Below are 19,474 nucleotides of genomic sequence, written 5' to 3' on the forward strand. Positions count from 1 at the left end.
AGATCACACAGGAACTCCTGGAAACAGGCCCTGCATCCTGCCACTGAGTGAGGCCGTGGCAGGCCCTAAGGTAGGCTGAGCTATCCCAGCTCCTCCAGCATCTGCCTAACAAATAAATAAAAGTACAAGTGGAATAGCTGGGGAGAGGGGTCTGGGGAGAGGCATTCCTTGGAGCTACACCTCAAGTCATGCCTCATAGCACAGACTCGCTTATCTGTGTTTGCCAGCCTTCAGTAAGTGGTGTGTGTGCACATTATGGAGGAAGCTGCTTAAATGGTGGCAAATTGTGATTAGAAGCACTTGAGCAGGCAGTAGGAGACGTAGAAACTTAGAGGTGGCATGGCCAGATCTTTGAAGGTGCTGTGGCACGGCTGGTCTCCAGAGCAACTGGCTGCCCTCTTATTAAACACTCCTTTCTGAACTGCTGCTTCAAATTCCTAAGCAAGGACTTTGCACAAAGCTTGAGCGTAGAGTGGGGCTGGTGGGAGTTCACATGCTTGCTGGAGCAAGAGGCACCTTCAGTAGCAGAACAAATGAAATATCCTAATTTTTATTTTTCTCTACAGGCTTTCTCAGCTTCTCCTCAAACTCCAAAGTGTGCGGCAGTTTGACCATCAGAGCCCAGATCTGTGAGCAGTGATCTGTTCTGATCACGTTAGATCTGAGAGAAGGGGTTTCTGACAGATCTGATATTTTCAGAGCTCACTTCTCCTTCCTTCTCCCTGCCCAGCTGGGGTGTTGTTGCAAGGTGACTGTGGGCCTTTTCAGTGTTTTTTATTTTGTGTTATTTTGTGTTATTTTATGTTACGTTATTTTATTTTATTTTATTATTTTTTTTTTTTTATTTGCCTAGTCATGGGATTCGTCTGGGAGCAGCTTGCTGGAATACTCTTATCTGAGAAACATCTCCTGTGGGATACTTGTTCTCCATGAGGAGTCTGGCATTTCTTACCCTTTCAAAACCAGGTTTGCAGTGTAAGGGCCTGCAGAAAATCTGTATTTTGGCTTTTTTTAGGTAATATCTGCTTGCAATTGGCTCGTACTGTAAATATTCTTGCCAATAAACTTGTGAGAATCAACAGAGAGAGCAAAGTTCTGTCATTTGGTATAGTTAGAAACTTTCTCAACATTTGGGCATAACAAATGCCGTGACATGCTGCCAAGTTCACTGCAGAGAGTATAATGCTGGGAAAAGTTATATTTATGTCCCCGTTACTTGTCTGGATTGTTTTTTTAAGCCCCAGGTTTTGCAAGTTTTGTGTTGTGCAAAAGGAAGGAAGGTTATCACTCTCCTTCCTAAGGTTAGGAGATGTCTTCCTGTCCTACATAGTACACATATACCTAACACATTGCCACATTCTTCATGATGTCTCCACCACCCTTCCTTCCACCTGTCCTGTGCACCCCCCTCTGCTATGTATTCTGCCCCTTTTCAGTTCAGGAAGCTCAGAGGTAGCCCATGTATTTTTTTTTTTTTTTTGCAGTGTGTCCTGGGCTAAGAAATGAGTCCTAACCAGTAGCCTTGCTGACAGGTATTGGATGTTCTGGGCTTTTGGAGGTGGGTGCTGGCTTTGTGCTGGGGACAGCCAGTGGGGAGTAACCTTGACATTGCAAAATCAGGAGGATCCCAGCTGTGGGTTGCCACTGATGAGGAGACCAAGTGCCACCTGGTGAGCAGGCCCTCTACCCCTCAGAAAAGCAGAAAGTAACAGAGGAAGGTGAAGCCACAGCTTTCTGTCTTGTGCTAAACAAGATGTAACGCAATGATTTTTACATTCCAGGGTCCTTCCATTGTCCTTTGATTGGCATCAATAGGTAGGAAGATTGTTCTCAGTCTTCTGAAGTCTGAGAAACCTGAGGAAAAACTGGCAGACAATTGGACTTGTAGCAGGAAAGAAAAAAAAGTAGAGTAAAGGGGTTTGAAATCTATTCCCACCCTCCCTTCCAGTAAAAGTCTTCAGGGTAATGTACAGAGGTATAGGTTTGGAAAGAAGGGACTCTGCCATGGCATGCATCCTGGGACCCCTGTGGTAGCTGAAGTGGATGGAGTTAAATAGGAACACAGGAACAGTGTTGATCTTGGGGCTGGAAGATGTTTCAGGCCAGATAGGGATGAAGCTTGGGAAGAGCAGATGGGTCCCTCACTTTTATGTCTCCTGGTAGCCCCCAGAGCACTGTGGCTATAGGGGAAATGAGGCTGGAAATGTCAGGGTGGGGGTTGTTAAACAGCATCTTCCACGTCTGTGCTTCTGAGGTGTAGCCCTGAAGGAAAAAACTCCTCAGCTGAAGAGGAATTGGCTCTGCTTCCTTCCTCACTTCTGTCTCAGTCACCAGCTGGATGTTACCTGTTGGGGCCTGGAGAGCTTCCAGGCCAGGCATCTGCCTTTGGCAGTGTGTGTATTACACATGCACACCCTTACTATTTAAGCGTGGATGGTAGCGATGGAGAAGACACCCCTTTTTTTATAAGCAAGGGCCTTGGATTAAGCAGGCAGTGGGTTCTCGCAATGGAGATAACTTTTGTCCTCTGGTATCTGCACTGACTGAGTTATTTACTTGCGATGGTCATCGCATCCCTCTGCCTGGACTTCTGCCACAGGGTGATCATGTGGGCCTTCTGTTCCTTTGTTTTCCCAAGAATGTCAGGGAGAGACTCGGAAAACATTGGCCTTGGCATAGCTGTGGTGGGACTGTGGTTGTGGGGGTTTGCAAGCAATGGGATGATCCTCTCACGATTGACCCCGGATCCCTTTTCAGAATTTGGCATCTTCCTCAATTACCTCCCATTCTTTGCCTGGTTCATCTTGGCTCCTCTGTACTTGGCGTTAGTACCGTTGTGTTGCAAAGATCTCTTGTTGAAAAACGCTTCTGCGTTTCCTCACTTCACACCCTAAGTCAAAGTGTGGCTGCTTCCCAGAACAGCCGCACGTTTTATGTCTCGTGTCCAAGACATTGTGCTGTAGATCCATGGCTTTGCTTCATGTCATGATCTTCCCCCTGGGTTTGCAGACCTGAAGAAATAACAACCACGTTGGGACTGCCAGGTGGGCTAGCTCAGCCTGAATCCAACTGGGGAGGTGCAGGGTCCTTCTGAGTTAGGCTGAGCTACAGGGAAAGGGGAATGACCGTCTTTGACTCAGTGAGAACTTGAGCAGTGGAGTTCAGAAGAGTGCTCCCTGGCCACGCAGCCAGAGGAAGGGTGGGATTTGTACCCAAGGTTAATAAACAGGATTAAGGTAGGTTGGCCAGCGTGTTTTTAGGAAAAGGAAGGAGAACGGGACTTTCCAGCTTGTATCAGGTATGTGTGCTTGCAAGCAAATGTGAGATGTCTGCGAAGTTTTATAGGAATGGTCTGGTCCTATTGGTCTCAGAGAGAAGTCTATGAGTAAAGGTGATGAAATACAAGCGTGGTTCTGTACACACCCTCACCTCTTCTGTTTTTGTCCACTATAAATGCTGTATCCCTACGTACAAAGCATGGATCTTGTGGTAGGTGCTGTTCATTTCAGTGGCTTAGCAGCTTTTCCTGGCTGTAACAAGGGTTAGATTTGAACAATAACCTTGATAACCATCTTTTTCACTACTTTTTAAAGTACATCACAGTACTTTCTATCTCCAAACTGGCGTGAATCAGAACAGCTCCCAGGCCTTGCAGCCTTATGTATTGCTCTGACCAGGATCCTCTCATCTAGGAAATGGAGGCCAGATCGCCTTACCTCACCGAGGCCGTATGGAGGCTGGTGGCAGCGCTGTGTAGTACAAAATGCACGAGGCTGGGATTTGACAGATCCCAGGTCTCAGCCCTGCCAATGGTTGCCTGAAAGCCCCGGGCAAATCGTCTCACTTCTTTCTTCTGTTTCTCTCCATTTGCTTGCACTGGGAGCTCCATGAGCCAAGGATTGTCTCATGAAAACAGCAGCTAGCCAACCACCCTCATCTTAGGGCTTCGTTCCCAAATGTCCACGTGGTCCAGAACTCCTCACGATACTGAGACCAGCTATTGATTTACTTCTGTTTGTTTTCCTTTTTTAATTTCCAGAATCTCTAATGTCAACTGTTTGATGACTGAATGACTCCTAGAGTGGCAGGATGCTGTCACCACTGAAATCCAGCGGTGAAGACTTCGCAGCAGAGGACGGCTTGTTGTGGGGGTCGGCTGGCTGGTGGTTCTCTTGAGCACGGGTGAGAGGGTTTTGGAGAAAGTGGCTTTCATGTGGGATTGGGGTCAGAGACAGGGCTGCAGAGGCAATTACTCCCATGCTCAGTGGAACCGCTCCCGCTTGCCGCAGGCTGCAACTTGGCTCACCCCAGCAGTGAGTCAGCGCACCAGACGGAGCTGGTTAGATCCAGGCAGGGAAGGGGGAACAGCAGGGATCAGAGGTGGGGGCGTCCCCAGACCCCGTCCGATCACCAGGATGGAGGCAGGAGGGGAGCAGAACAGGGGCGTTTAGAGGTACCTCGCGTTTCCTTTTTCACATGGGCCTCTCCCTCAGCCTCCTCTCTTCTGTGGAAGAGATTGCAGGGGTGACCTTGAAATGCTGGACCCTTTTACAGCCCAAATCCTTTGGGGTGGGGGAAAGAGAGCCTGCATTCCTGACGTTATTAAACTGGACATTGTTAATTATGTGTGAGGGTGGATTACTGTGTGGCATGCAATGAGTTGTTAATGCTAATCAATCAGAATTGCAAGGAATATGCCTTTTTCTTTATTAGCAATGGCCTCCTGGAGGGACTTTCCCCCTGCGGATGAAGGGAAATATGCTGGGGGGAGAAAGAAAGAAATAATGATGGAATTAAATGAGTGGTATGGAGGCTTGTTTCTGGTCTCCCTCTCCTGAAGCTGGGCCCTGATTCAAAACTCATTCAGTGTATTCAGCTACTTCGCATGTTCTTGAGCATTAACCTTCAGTTGAACTAGAAGCTCAATAAATGGGCATATTGATGGCTCCCTGAATTCACAGTTTGCTTCTCCAGGAAAGATCTAATCTTCAAGAAGGATGTTGAAGATTACACAGGACAAGTCTTCGCTCAGTGCAAGCTGACTTAGCCCAGTGAACTCCAAATGATTTGTGGTGTCGTGGGACCTAAGCGCTGTGTCTGCAAATGCTGTACTCCCAGAGAAGGAAGAAGCTCTTGCTGCTCAGAGCTTCGAATTGCTGTGTGAGATGAATAACTGGACCTGCACAGAGGGAAACAGTGGCTTTGATGCACTAGTTTCTTACCCAGTGCTTTTTTCTTTATTTTTTCCCCCTCATCAAAGCAAAGCAATGTTTTGTCCTGGAATTTGAAGGAAAATCGGGAGATGGCCTTGGAAATAGTTTAAATGAATACTTTTGGAGAAGAAACACATTTTTCCCTAGGGAGCCAACAGTGGGTTCAAGAGACATACCCTTGAAAGCTATGGAGAGCTAAGGAGTTGGTCCCCCTTCTGCTGTTTGCATCAAGAAAACATTACCCCACCTGGCAAACTGACGTTATGTGGTTGCCTGTGTGTTTTCAAGCCCGGAACTGGAGTGCTGGACTGTAGTGCTTGCAGGCTTCTTGCTCTGTACAGACTGTGCTCAGCACAGCGGGACTCCTGGGCAGATAATGCTGCTTGATGCTGAAGTGGCCGTGGCATGCCTGTAATGACTGCCTCAAGGCTTGCTTAACTGCTCTCTATTTTTGTAGTGAAGTGCAGCCATTTTGTAGCAAAGTGAAGCAAATAAGGCCTGCTTGTTGTTGACTTGATTTCCTAATAGGTAAAGAACTGTTGGGTTGGAGTCCTGAAGTCTAGCGGACAGTAGCTAAGTGTCTGGTGGAATACTTTGACCTGACACAAAATGGTTCAGGATGACTGGAAAGAAAATATCAAGTGTCAGTGCGGTGAACTAATTCCACATCTAGCTGCCTCACTTCTCTTTATTCTGTCCCCTCTGATATTAGAGCTCCCTGGCTTTCGAAAAGAGGAAGTGTTGAAGTCGTAATTTCGGCCAGTTCTCCAAATGAGACCGCCTGTTTGACCAGGAAGGAGCTGTTTCAAACATCTCCGGGGTAATTTAGCTTGTTAATTCTTAAAGATTTTGTCTCCTCCAAGAGATCTCAGAATAATTTGTAGATTTTGTTCAAGTTCCAGCCTCTGGATTGACGTGAACGTATGCAAATCCTGCTACTTCTTATATTGTGTTTGCTTCTGGCTGCCAGTTTCGCAGAGGAAAACCGGAAAATTTAACGCTGATTTATGATTGATATATTTTAAAAAGAAGAATAATAAAAATGCAGATATAAAAAGCATTTAGATTGTGTTGCCTTTAAAACCCGAGATATTTCAGAGGTAATGTCCTAGCTTTGGGGAGCATAATTACTCATTTTTCAACATCTGAGGCTTGCTATCTTGTTGCTTAGAGACAGAAAAAAATGTTGTCCCCTTTGCCAGCCCTGGTTTCCACCCCGAGTGCCTTGCAGAGATTAGAGCTGGCTTTCCAGCCCTGGAGGAACCAGAGCGGGGCTGGGCTAAATGAAGTTATCATTAGATAAATGCAGATAGTGGGTTGGAATGGAGGTAGCTAGATAACGTCCAAGGGACTGCAATACCGACGATTATTTTGGGAAGTGTAACTGAATTCTCTAACTCTCTGCCCGGAGAATAGCTCTACGTACAAGTTAGGAACTGTGAAAGCTGAGAGCAAAAGACAAAATCCCCCACACTTAAGTGTATGATAGTCTTTTCATAAATAAATAAATAAGTAAACACACATAAATAAATGCCCCCGTGTTTTTTTCCATACTATTAAAGCAAACTTGGGAACGTGGCCTATAGCAACACAACCTATTGATGTGTGCCGTCACAAAGGGGGCACTTTCACCTGCCATTTTGCTTGTTGGTGTCTTTATAAGCATGATCTTACAAATCTTACCCTTGAATTAAACTGGGGATCTTGGCTGGAGGCTAAAGAACATTCATGTGAAAGATTTTCTGGAAATATGAATGTATTCTAATAGCTACAGTTTCACAGACAAAGCTTTCCTGTTTCAGAAATCTATTTTTGAGTGGTAGAGAATGAAGAAAATGTAAACTAATTTATTACTGAATGCTTGTGAAAGACTTAATACCCATAAAACCAGCAGTGTTCCACAGATGATGCAGGAGATCCTGTGGTGGGTCTCTGCACGTTTCCTTGCAAAGCTATGCCAAAGCTCCTTAATCCTGGTGTTAATTATTTCGGTGGAAGGCATTTGCTGAGCAAAGAACTGTGACTGTGTCAAGTCTGTGCACTGAGGTTTGTGAGGAGGCCAAAACGTCCAGCTAGGTCCATCGGTTGTGGCTGAGGTCTTGTGATTTTAAGTGAAAGGTCTGACCCATGTTGCTCTTCCTACAGAAGCCAGCCCTGCAGCTTCGACTGCCTCTAACAGTACAGATCATCTGCCTCTAACAGTACAGATCATCTACAGGGCTGGCCTGGGTTTTCTGGGCACTCAACCCCCCAACAAATTGTGATGAAACTGGAGCTTCCTCGACCCTGCCCTGCTGGCATGTTCATTAAAACCTAATTAGTATCCAGATGGCAAACTGAGACGTGATATGTTCACACATTATTTTTTTTCCTGACCAAATGAAACTATCCAGCCGCTGCATTCGATCCCTTTTTAGAAGTATATTATGCAGATTGCTGGGCAAGGCGGTGCAAGGTTTCGTTTGTGAGCAGCTTCCCAGACAAGTGTGGGCCTCCAAGGCGCTGAGACCTCTCTTTTGCAATTCCCTGCACCCTTGTCGAGTTCCTCTTCACATTTTGTCCTGTTGGTGTTTTCCAGCTCTGTGTCACTGGCTGCTGGGCTGCTGTGACATGGCTTTCCCTCTCCTTGCTCGGATGACTGGAGCGAACCAACACACAGACAATAGAAGCAGTCTTGCTCACCCTCAAATAAGCATTGTCTTGTTTGAATAAAGGCCTTACTCTCAAAGTGAGCCTCTCTGTGCTCGGGCTTACTGAAGCCTGAAGGATGGCTAGCTATAAACGTGGGATGCAACATGGCCTGAAGATTAAACTGTGGGGCCTTTCTACGTATTTTTTTTTTTAATGATAACAGATGCAGTGCTCTTACTTACGTATAACAATGCCTACTCTTCGGACAGGCCATTTGGTGTTTCGGAGTGGGCTGGTCCTTTTGCTGGACGTACGTGTGTAGAACAGCATGTGCGCAGCTGGCTGGGTGAATTTGGGGGTTGCTCACAATCTCACTTCCCTCTTGGGGAAATCCGAGTGGCCACGTAACCCGTTTGATAGGGGTGACAGTCTGGTTCTGCTGGCGAGCTGCTTTGACTTCCTAAGGATTTCTCTGCTGCCGTTGTTAAAACATTGCACGTGTCCCTCCCTCCCCTTCCCAGTGGAAGGGGAAATCAAATCCTACAGGCACGATGTCAAAGAGCGCTTAGTTCCTTTCTAATGAGAAGCAGCCAGGAGTCATGCTGGCAAGCCAGCCCCTTGAGAACAGGCCGTTCTCTGCTCTCTGGTGTTCCACAGACCAGAGTTTTGCTTCCTTATACCAAAAAAACCCACCCTTAACCAGGAAGAATTTGCTCTTCTTAAGTACTGAGTGAGCAGAAACCGCAACCACTTCAAGCCCAGAGCAGAGGTTGTACATACATGGCGACTGTGAGCACAGCCAGGCCGTGCACCAGCGGTGGTGTGTCCTCTAACAAGAAATGCAGCAGCTCGGTGCCACAACCATTGTCTCTTCAAAAACCAACAACAAACAAACAAAAAAGAAATCTTGTGGCAGAGGTGGCGTCTGTCTGCACAGTACCACACGGCCCAAAACCGGGTCTGGCATCTGGCTGCAGACCTGAGGTTCTGCATCGCCCTTCGGTTTGTGCGAGCATTTGGGGGTTTGGTCATTCTCCCCACGAAGGTCCTTCATCAGAAACGTGGATATGTGTATTTAAGCGGGGATGTCCCAGGTTTGTGCCATGTCCTAAAGCCCCTGGGCTTAGCACCAGTGAAGTTACGGCTTCAGGGGAGGTCAGGAGTGAATCGGTTTGTACAGCGGACAGAGGTGGTGTGGCTGGTGAACCACGCTGTGCTGGGGAGCCTGGGGGAGCCCCGCACTGACACCATGCCTCTGCGGAGTAAACTGCCCTCTCCTGGGCTCCCGGGATCCGTGAAGCCCTAGAGCACGATCTCGAGTCTTTGCAGGCCTCTACGCTTCATTCCTCTGCTGTGTTGGACCTGAAGCACCAGCCTGTCTTTACGGCCTGGCTCCTCCACTAAGCCAAATTCTGTTGAAACATTTGACGGTCTCACGCCAACGTAAGAGCCTCCTGCTGGAAGAGATGGGAGTGGACAGCGCAACACACCCCAGCGGGCTGGAGGGCCAGCTTCTGTATAGCACACAATCATATCCTTAATTTTAGGCTTATTTTTAGCCCTATGAAGTCACTGGTACTCTTCAGGGGCTTAACTTAAATGCATGCTTTATGCTTCTGGTTGGATTGGAGAGAACTAATTTGCTTGGTAAGCTCTGAAGCAACCAATTCTTGGGGAAGAAAACAAAATCTACTATAAACTAACGAATACAAATCTAAAGCAGGCAACCTATTTCTCCTGTAGGCTGTCAGAAGAAAAGGGAATGGCTAAATTATTCTCAGCAAATACAAGCTGTCAAAGATACCAGGTTGCATAAAATCTCTGATGATTATTTTCAATATATGCCATCGCTGTACCAGCATTTATGTTTTTTGCAATAAAGAAGGAGGATGGTGTTTATTTAGGTAGGTGTTTATTTATTTATTTTTTATTTATTTATTTTTTCTGATAACATCCCAAACGCACCAGTACTTCACTTAAATCAGCAATCGCTACCAATAACGTGGCTTCACTGCTTCTTTTGCACAATCTGACCATAACTGATTGCTTGCAGACACCTGAAATGCAGCTTTTCTGCTGGCAATGGCTTTATTTACTGCTTGCCCGTAAAATAATAATGCCCTCGGGCAGATTAACATCAGCAATTACTAAGCAGATGTTTGTATGCAAATACCTATTTCTTAGAAGCAGATTATCTTCTGCGTTGCATAAGAGAAAGGGATTCACATCAGGCAATGCTGATGTGAGCTGCCTGGGGCTTGGAGAGAGAGGTGGGTAGCTCCCCCCACCTTCCCTCCGTCTCACAGGAATCGAGAGTGTGTGTACAAGAGATGTGGCCATGGTCCCAGTGCCTTGGGGACTTTCAAGTCAGCTGCCAAGATTTCAGAGACCCCCTTCGGAAGCTGAGAGAGAAGGAGGGCCACGATTTTCCTTGTGTGGACAAGTCATGGCATTCCCTCCATTAGTCTCTGCAAAAAATAAAATAAAATGCTTCTGCATACTAGCAGCAGGGAGTGGACAGAAGTGGTCAGAGTCTCTAAGGAAGGCAGGGGCTCCCTACTTCGCTCACTGTGATGGAAATGGGTTCATTTCCACAAGCACAAGGCACTCTTCAGCAGCAATGGCTTTGCATTTGCCACTGAACCACTCTCATCCCTGTCTCATAAACTGCTGACTGTCTTGCTCAAGGGGCTTTCAGTCTCTGAAAGATACCCTTTTACGCAACACCTCCCATCCATTACCCTGTGAGAGTTACACAGCACGGTGGGAGGAGATGGGGGAACCATGCCTGCACCCCACTCGTCAGGGCTCTAGATTCACCGAGCAGGATGCAAAGCACTGGCCACAGCATAGACTTGGCCAGCACTTTTTGCTGATCCATAATGTTATGAGAAATTTAAACCAGATTTTAGTGTTTGATCGTGCTTTTCTTACTGTTCCTGCCGCTATCACAGTAATTACCCTCTCTTGAGGGTCATTCAGAGTTCAGTTCTATAGAGAAACTATTATTTTTGATTACAGGGTTGGCTGCTTTTTCAAACATCCTTGTCTAACTGTACTTTGAAAGATACATCACAGTATTTCAGAGCTTTTCAGTTAGATACTGAGTAGGCATCTACAATTGTTCCTTTAGATGTTAAAAGAGAGGTAGGGATGTCCTCAACAGCAAGGGCAAGGAATGTAGCAGCTGTTCGGAGAAAGGAGTGTGCCTGGTGCCCTAAAAACCTCAGCAGTCCTGAGTGGACTGCGTGGAAACATCGACAAAAAGAAAGATGAAAATAACTTGGATATTGCACAATTTATGCTGAACCAACTGTGTGGTCTGATGCAAGAAGACAAGGAAACTCTGTTTTTCTGTTTTCTGGTAATAGTGACAGCACACAGTATCAAAAACTTTTCCAATATTACATCATGAGTCTCCTGCTGCTTTGTATATTCCTTAAATTACTGTCTCCTTGGGTCATCTGATTATTAGAAAATTTCTGTTTTATGTATTTAAAAAAACACAAATAAGCTTGTGATAGACAAAAGTGGTTGCACTCTTCAGAAACAGAAGGACAAGTGCAGTTTTATTTCATGAACTATGTCCCCTTTATTCATTGGTTGTAAAACGTCATTTTTTTGCCAATTCTTTTTTCTCAGAATTGCTTTGGTTGAAGTCCCGATTTTTTAAGGCTTGGACTAGCAACCGTAAACAGATGCAGCTTGCTTCTGGCTCACAAGCAGGGACAGGTCGAGAGAACGACCACCCTCAAAGCCTCTGGCCCAGGAGAACCAGGACCTGCAAAGGGCAAGTTTCCCTTTGCATTCTGCACAGTGGAGCCAGGAAAAAAACAGTGTCAAAGAGGACTCTGTGAGGCACCCATTTGCAGAATAAATATTAGTGCATCTGCTAGGAAAGACAAAGAGAAATCCTGGCACAAAAGAAACTCCATGACCTGACACTTCTGACCAAAGACCAGCTCTGCTTTCTGCAATTATATGTGTTCAACCGAGTGTGGTGTCAATGACCAAGGAAGAGGACAACATGATGTCAACCAACAGGCAACTCCTTTCAAGCATTTAAAAGAGTTGTTCAGCTTATACTGGACTGTCAGGCATCCGCCAAGCTCCAGATACACCTCTGTTTTTGGTGGTGGTGCTGGCCACCAAAAAGTGTCACCATTCCTCCTATAACTGACACAAGCCTCCTCTGCTTCCTCAGTCTTTTCTGTTCGAGTGGCTTTGTGGGATCAATTATTCATTGGGCCAGAGACAGACTGGCATCCGAGAAGAAACTGAAACCCTGGGCTGGAGCTGGAGGCAGAACAGGGCCAACTGAACATAGAAGGTCCCATCTAAGCATCAGGCAGCACTTCTTCACTGTGTAGGTGATGGAGCCCTGGCACAGGCTGCCCACAGAGGCTGTGGGGTCTCCTCCATGGAGATCTTCAGAACCACCTGGACGTGGTCCTGGGCAAGCAGCTCTGGGTGGCCCTGCTTGAGCAGGGGTTGGACCAGATGGCCCCAGAGGTCCCTTCCCACCTCAGCCATCCTGTGATTCTGTGAACAGGCTCTCCGTGGTGTCAAAGCAGAGGTGAGAGGGAATGAAGCTGCGTTGTCCTGGACCTTGCACAACTTCTGCTTGCAGAAATAACGTTGAGGTTTTTGGGACTGGGCTGCGAGCTGACATACCGCCTTGAAGTATTGAAGGGAAGGCTGCTGTAACTCAGAAGGACACAGGCCAAGTATGTCTTTGTGTGATGCTTTAACTCCAACGAGGTGGCTTCAGCAGGGCTAAGACTTTGCTTGCTTGTTTGCCTACGCTGCAGGCAAAGCATTTAGCTTTTAACTAGAGCTGTTTCTCCCTGCTTCTCCCCACACAAAGGGCAACTGTAAAGCCTCTTCTGCCCAACCTCAGCTTGGACTGGCTCTGAAGAAGCTCCCTGAATCAAAGCTCCCTGAATCCCAACGGCACTGATGTTCCCTCCTGTGGCATTTCCCTTGTGCTGTCATGTGCTCACAGAGCTGCTGGTTATCTCCAGGGGCTGGGAGCTGGGGCACTGCTTGGTGGAGGCCTCAGCTGGCAAGGTCAGGGCAGTGGGAAGAGGCCTGGCAGGTACATTGCCAGTGCAATGGCTGATTTAGGCTGGAGCTGGCCGCTCCCATTGGCAGCAGTCACTGGCAGCGCGAAAATGAGCTTTCACCACTAAGAGACACCAAGAGAGCTCAAACCGTGAGTTTTAAACTGATCCAGCCTGGGTCCAAGGCCAATGAGGGAAAAGACAAATTGGAGACAGATTCCTGCAGCCTTTTAGCAGCTCATGCCCTGATACCTATGTCCCAGTCCCCTCTCCAATGCATTGTACTGCTTCAGTGTTGCTCCTGTCTTTCGTAGTAGTAAAAACTGCCATAATGTCTGGTGGCTGTAGCATTAGTTGCACAGCTTGTTGCCAGCTGCGGGGGTTTTTCCTGTGTTAATTCTCAAGCTGGATATTGCTGGCACTCGCAGGCTACAAACAACTTTTCCAGTCAGTGCATAAGTCCCTTCCTTTTCATTATGAGGGGCGTTGCAGATATTCAGACGTAAAACATCACCCTCTCTTAGCACAACGACCGCACAAAGCCTTAAATCTCACTTGAGCTAGTTCTCTAGTGCTATACTGGGTCTTGTCTTGCCAAACTTAGGGTTCCTGACAGGAGGGAAAGGCAGTCTTGTGGTTATGAGATGACACTAGAAATTAAGTGATCTGTCTGGGAAGCCAACCCTGCCACCGATGCCCCTCTGACCTTAAGCAATTAATGTAGATGAGGTAACACCAATGCTGTGGAGGCAGATATAGGAAATGACACATGGTGTTTTGTGCTGGAAGACATATTTGTAACTTAAAATGCTCTGTGGTTTTGTTTTCCCTCCACAGTAGAGGGAAATAAGTGCTAGAATAACCCATGAAGAGGCAGAGCCTGGAAAAATCTCCAAGTTCCTGGACCCATGTGGGAAAACAGCCTCCTCCATCCGTACCCTAAAGGAGGGCTGTGGGCAGTGTAATTCCAGATGGGACAGGGCTGCTTCAGCATCACTCCTGCTGTGCCAAGCTCCCTCCTACATCCTGTCCTCCCTCGAGGGAGAGGAGCACAGGTGTGTTTCCACAAACAAGATGGCTTTAGGGCAGAGGCAAAAAAAAAGCCTTAGCTTTTCTCCAGCAGAGAAATTTCATGGGTTATTGAAACCCTCTCCTCCTCAAACGCTGACCTTTCTGAGGAGAAAACAGAGCAGCACAGTGAAACAGTAAGGTTCTCCAGGTTCTGTCCAGAGGCCCTTGGCAGCTCTAATGAGAGGTACAAGGAGAGAATAAAAAATGCCAGGCACCTGCGATGCTGCCACACAACAGAGTTATTACGTACTGAGGGAGAGGTGGCAGTGACAAACAGCTCAAAGTAGCAGACATCTGCCTGCCCTGCTCCAAACTCTTTTGGGACCCACAGAGGCTCCTCAATCCTAAGTGGTGACTATTTGTCAGGACTTTTGCTCTCCACTTGCGCTCTCCACTTCATGGCTGAAGGACTTCAGAGAGAGGCTTCTGGTTTTGCACCTTGCCCGACTAGAAAGTGTGCGAGATCACCTCAAGTGCCCTTACATGGGAGCCTTCTGTAATGCAGCTGAGAGGGTCTATCTAGCCTGGCTGCAGGCCTGCTCTTCTGAAAGCCCCACTGTGCAAAGGCTGGTCTGGGGCTTTAAAGAATAATGTTTCCCTGCATACTTTTACTGCAGTAACTTGGATGTATTTGTTCTCTCTCTAAATGCCTGTTCCTCTTCTGAGTCTTGCTCAGCTGAGGGACGCATTGGCTCTGTCTCTGATGAACAACAGCCTGATTTACACAGTGTTGACTGTGCATTAAGGTGACTCTGGGCCCTCTGGATCTGGCACTCATGCTGCTTGTTGCAGCAACTGCGGGCAAGCCAGGAACTGTTACCGAGCCCAGAGCTTACAACAGCTAGCGGTCTGATGAGTAACCTTCATCCTGCTAGCAATCATGGCCTCCAGTCAATACCTTCACTGAGGTTTAGCATGGGGGAAAAAAATGAAAGTGTTAAACACCAAAGCAAAGCCCCAGCTGTGCTCCGGGTCCAGCTGGGCCCTGTGCTATTGCACACTCCACCTTTCAATTCACTCCACCTTTCCAGGAATGCCACCGATGGCAAGATGTGGCGGTACTCGGCACGAGGCCCCAAACTCACTAGATTTTAAAATCTGCCCTCCTTGGAAAAGAAACAGGCTCGGGCATCTTGCAGCAGCCCCCACGAGCAGCTAACAGGCGGCGTGCATCCCTTGCCTGCCTGCTGTCTTTGTGGGAAGCGTGTGCCAGCCTCGGGCACGGTTACGGAGGGACACCACAACCCCAGAAGCCAGCCCCCGACTCTATTTTCGGCCTGGCTGTGGGGACACGGGGGAGAACCGGCTGGCGAAAGCCCACACAAGCCCTCACCGGGACAAGAGTCCCCGATGGGTGCCTCCCGGGCCGGGGAGGAGCGGGGAGGGACGGGGCCGCGTCCCGCCCAGCCCCGGCGGCCTTAAAATGGCGGCGGCGGCAGGGCCGGGGGAGGGTGAAGGTATGGCGGGTGCTCGGGCTTTCGTGGCGCTGCTGGCAGCCGCCCTGCTGCTGGCCCAGGCCGTCCTGGGCAGCGAGGAGCACCAGCGGCTCCTGGGGGCTCCCGTGGATGTTGCGGAGAACGATGAGGGCTTGCAGCGAGCCCTGCAGTTCGCCATGGCGCAGTACAACAGGGCCAGCAACGACATGTACTCCAGCAGGGTGGTGCGGATCATCAGCGCCCAGCGGCAGGTGGGTGCCGGGGGGGTTCAGCCTTGGCAGCCGGCTGGGGACAGCCCCACGGGGGGCTCCGGGGCACCCGACCCCTTCGTGGTGCTGGCTGGGAGCAGCAGCTGCTGTGTTAACTCAAGCTGTTTTGCCACAGAAGTAGGTTTAAAAAAAAAAAAAAGCCGTGTCTTGAGGCTCCTACGTCTGAATGCCTGAGTGGTGGGGTTGAAATTACAGGAGAAGTTAGTAACTTCCTTATGTTGTGGATGAGTTAACATGCGTCTTCCTTTACTGATGAAGGAGTCTATGGCAAAACTTGTTTACATGGATTTTGTTTCCTGTTTTTCAAAGGACGTCAAGTGTCTCTTCTGTGAAGGTGGCCACATGCTGCTGTCTGTAACTCTTGAATCTGGCTACAGAAATGTGACAACCAAACTATCTTCCTTTCTGTCAGGGTCCTCTGTTTGGAGAGCTTTTATGTATGTGTTGCGAGTAAAACTGTTTCTGCCCGTTGTCTTGTTGCAGCTTGTGTCTGGAATCAAGTATACCATGAAAGTTGAGATTGCCCGGACAACTTGCACAAAGGCAACAGCTGATCCCCAGAGCTGTTCTCTTTATGACACTCCAGAGATGGCTAAGGTAGGCTCCAGAGCAGAGGGTGTTGCTCCCTGGGTTTTTGATGCCTTTTCTTCAGTTGGTGTGTTACAGGGCGGTATGGGCAGTGTCACCTGTTTGCCTCTACGAAAATCAGATGTCAGTCTTTTAGGCTGGATGAGATGATGCCACCCTTGCAGAACTTGTCTTGCCAGATCTTCCTGACAGAGGAAGCAAGGCCTCTTAGCATATTTAAGTGGAGACCTCAGGCTGCGGTGCACAGCACACAGGAGCATGCCTCAATCCTCTGAGAGTGCTTGTGGCTCTGATCTCAGGGATATGCACAGGAAACTGCCAAGCAGGGGTTACTTATAGGTCTCTTGGTGCTCAGTCTGGTTCCCTCAGTGCCCATACCCTTTTCTGCTCCTTCTGTCCTATGCTGATGGGACAGCTTGACTTAAGTCCCTTTCATGAGGGACTCCTGTTACTGTGGATTGTGCTATGGGCTAAGCACTGATCACAACTGACAGATTACCCCTGTTGTCTGAGTAGCCACCAAGTTGAGTTGCACAGCAGTCTTGTATCACAATGCTATTTAAGCAATACTTTAACTTTTTGGGTGAGAGCACCAGTTTATCTACCTTATTTTGGTTAGTGTTTGGTCTTGTTTGCATTCAGTGCTGGTATTAATCAGTGATAGGCTGTACTTGTGTGTATGTGCAACTTATGCCTGCATGTATGAGAACTGTCACTACACACAAGTAATCCACTAAGCACCTAGGTAGAAGCTTGCCAGTGTACCACTGACAGAGCTGCAATAATTACACAGGCATGCACAAACAGATTGATTGGTTGTGTGGGCATACTTGCCTGTACATGAGAGTTACTGTTGAAGTACAGCCCAGGCTGAAAGGCTTCTGCCAGTGGGAACTAGTGTATGACTGGGATAAGCAAGTAACTTGATCTTCAGAAGTGCTGACTGCTTGGCTTCTGTGTTAGTATTTGAGAGAAATGATTGGTCCTGAGCAAGTACTAACAGGAGCAGTGTTCCAGAATACTTGCCAGGACAGTGCAAATGCAGAGAGACAGAAGTGGTATACATTCAAGTATTACATGATAGGGTAAATCTGTATAGAGTGATGGCAAAGGACACTGTTGTATGCTTTTAAACTGATAATTGCTTTTTTTCCCCCCCCTCTCTCCTTAGCACACCACTTGCAACTTTGTAGTGTACACTATTCCTTGGCTAAACGAAATTAAACTACTGAAAAGTAGCTGCAAGTAAGCTTCCTTGGCTCCAGCAGAGAACAGCAACCAGCATTGAAAAAAAAATTAACATGAATTGAGATGGGATGCATCAATACCTGTTAACTCAAATACTTCCGTGTGTGTTATGCAAGTAAAACTATGTAACCTTCCTCTAAAGCACAGTATGATCTCAACTTTGTGTTTCCTCATTGTAATTATACTTTGGTGTAGCTGTTTGTTTTCTTAATTTTCCCAATAAAGTAATTCCAGCATCAGAACTGAGGAAAAAGTTGGTGTCCCTGTGAAGTGACTACTGTAAACATTAAAACATAATTCCATGTTGCTGTGATATGTGGTTGTCTTTGTAATGGGTTTCTCATCTCTTGGAGGGAGGGGTTGCTTTTATTTGTCACCCAGTCTCCTGTGCCCAAAGGATGGGGTGAGAAGGAATATGGGGTCCTAATTACAAGAGGTAAGTCATGTCTCCTGTCATTTAACTGGTCTCCCCTTTTGAGTAAGGGACAAAGGTCACCAGCTGTTCTGACAAGAAATGTTCTGGTTTTGGGAACACTGTGGTTTGCAACATGGGCTTTGGGGAAAGTTAACTGGAACTCATAGGGAGTGTATGAAATCTCATTCTGTCTAAATTCTACTTCAGCTGCATGGGCTTATTCAGCTGTGCTATATAAGAATTAACTGCTCTGTCCTTTTACACTGTATTTGAGGTTTCTTAAAAACCTCTGCTTCCTCTGGCATTGCATCTTCACAAGTTATCCTGCTGTATCCCTAGTGTTTCTGAAACGTAAGCACTGAGTAGAAAGCCTGAGGGCCTTCCTTGTAGTCTAAGCAATAACATAGCCCACTTCATTTATAGCCTTTATTATGGCCAGTGGAGCTGGAGGAACAGCTGATCGCACTTTCATTTGCAAACCTGTGGGTGCAGAGAGGCCTGGAAGGTGGTGAATGACAAGCTTGGCTTGTGGGGAGGCAGAACTGTAGTCTGGCTGTGTATTAAGCAGGGAGAATTTGAATCATGTCTAACTAGGGCAAATACCTTTAAATCAGCAGGTGGAGAGAATCAGTGCCTAAGAACTACTAAGAGAAATGGCTGAGGTGTTTCCTGTTAAACTAATTAAATTGTACTGCAGGGGAGCACAGGATACTGTGCCTGTGTTGAAAAGGATGGATGAGGTGACCCTGATACCAATAGCCTACTTAGCCTGAGGATAGTCTAGTGCAAAAATAATGGGAACGTTAATAAGTGGTGTTGAGTAAGTAACTGGTAAGTAAGGAACATCATTATCAGCAAGTCCTATGCAGGTGGTTTTATAGCAAATAGATTGTGGATGCAAAACCTCTGCTCTCTGAGGATGGATATTCCCCAGAAGCAACCCTCTAAATCCAAGCATGTGTGTAACCTGGTGGGGTCTTCCACTCAGTCAAGCACATTGCTGCTGGTTTTGATATGTTATGACACTATATTTGGAGTTGGTGGGAGTGTCACAGGGAAAGACAGCTCTGGATCTAGGAAAAAAATCTACTTTTTCAATGTGATGTGATATCCCAGTACTCAAGCAAAAGAAGCTCTCCTGAGCAGATGGTAAGTAAGAAAGGAGAACAAAAAAGGGGGACTTTTGTTTTCAACTCTTTGTGGAAGGTTGGAAGTTGGAATGAAGGAGCAGGATCCCCTTGAAAGAAATTTCATCTCTATGTGGTAGGGGAAGCTGCCAGGTTAAGAGGAGTCTTGGGAGAGAGTGAAGGTGCTGAGGTGAACAATGGGAATGCTTCTTGTTTTGCATAGTCCTAATAGTGCATTTCCTACTTTGTATTGTATCTTTGCTTCTCTGTGTTTTGAAGTAAACATACGTTGTTGTAAATCTCACCTGAGGACAAAATAAGTTATGTTCTGCCATGCTCTGTGTTATTCCTCAAGAGTGGGAGTCCTGAATCTGGGTCTGGTGCTCCTATTTTGAAATGAAAGTGAGTAAACT

The 19,474-nt window shown here is 47.2% G+C and overlaps 1 protein-coding gene and 1 long non-coding RNA gene across 3 annotated transcripts; both read left to right on the forward strand.

Moving 5' to 3' along the window:
* Positions 1 to 215: 215 nt before the first annotated feature.
* Positions 216 to 7,792, forward strand: LOC310896360. 2 transcript variants are annotated; one of them, XR_014581423.1, is made up of 4 exons: positions 216 to 1,815; positions 4,040 to 4,182; positions 4,714 to 6,033; positions 6,110 to 7,792. It is a non-coding gene; the product is annotated as an uncharacterized lncRNA (long non-coding RNA). The 2 variants fall into 2 exon arrangements; XR_014581424.1 differs by having other exon boundaries at positions 4,714 to 7,790.
* Positions 7,793 to 15,369: 7,577 nt separating this feature from the next.
* Positions 15,370 to 17,772, forward strand: LOC310896362 (cystatin-like). Its single transcript, XM_083828557.1, has 3 exons — positions 15,370 to 15,665; positions 16,167 to 16,280; positions 17,443 to 17,772. The coding sequence occupies exons 1-3, from the start codon at positions 15,402 to 15,404 to the stop codon at positions 17,518 to 17,520; spliced, it is 456 nt and encodes a 151-aa protein (XP_083684683.1). The 5' UTR covers positions 15,370 to 15,401; the 3' UTR covers positions 17,521 to 17,772.
* The last annotated feature ends 1,702 nt before the right edge of the window (positions 17,773 to 19,474 follow it).

The sequence above is a fragment of the Anser anser genome (assembly GCF_964211835.1).
Source record: "Anser anser genome assembly, chromosome: 3".
Classification (NCBI taxonomy): Eukaryota; Metazoa; Chordata; class Aves; order Anseriformes; family Anatidae; genus Anser; species Anser anser.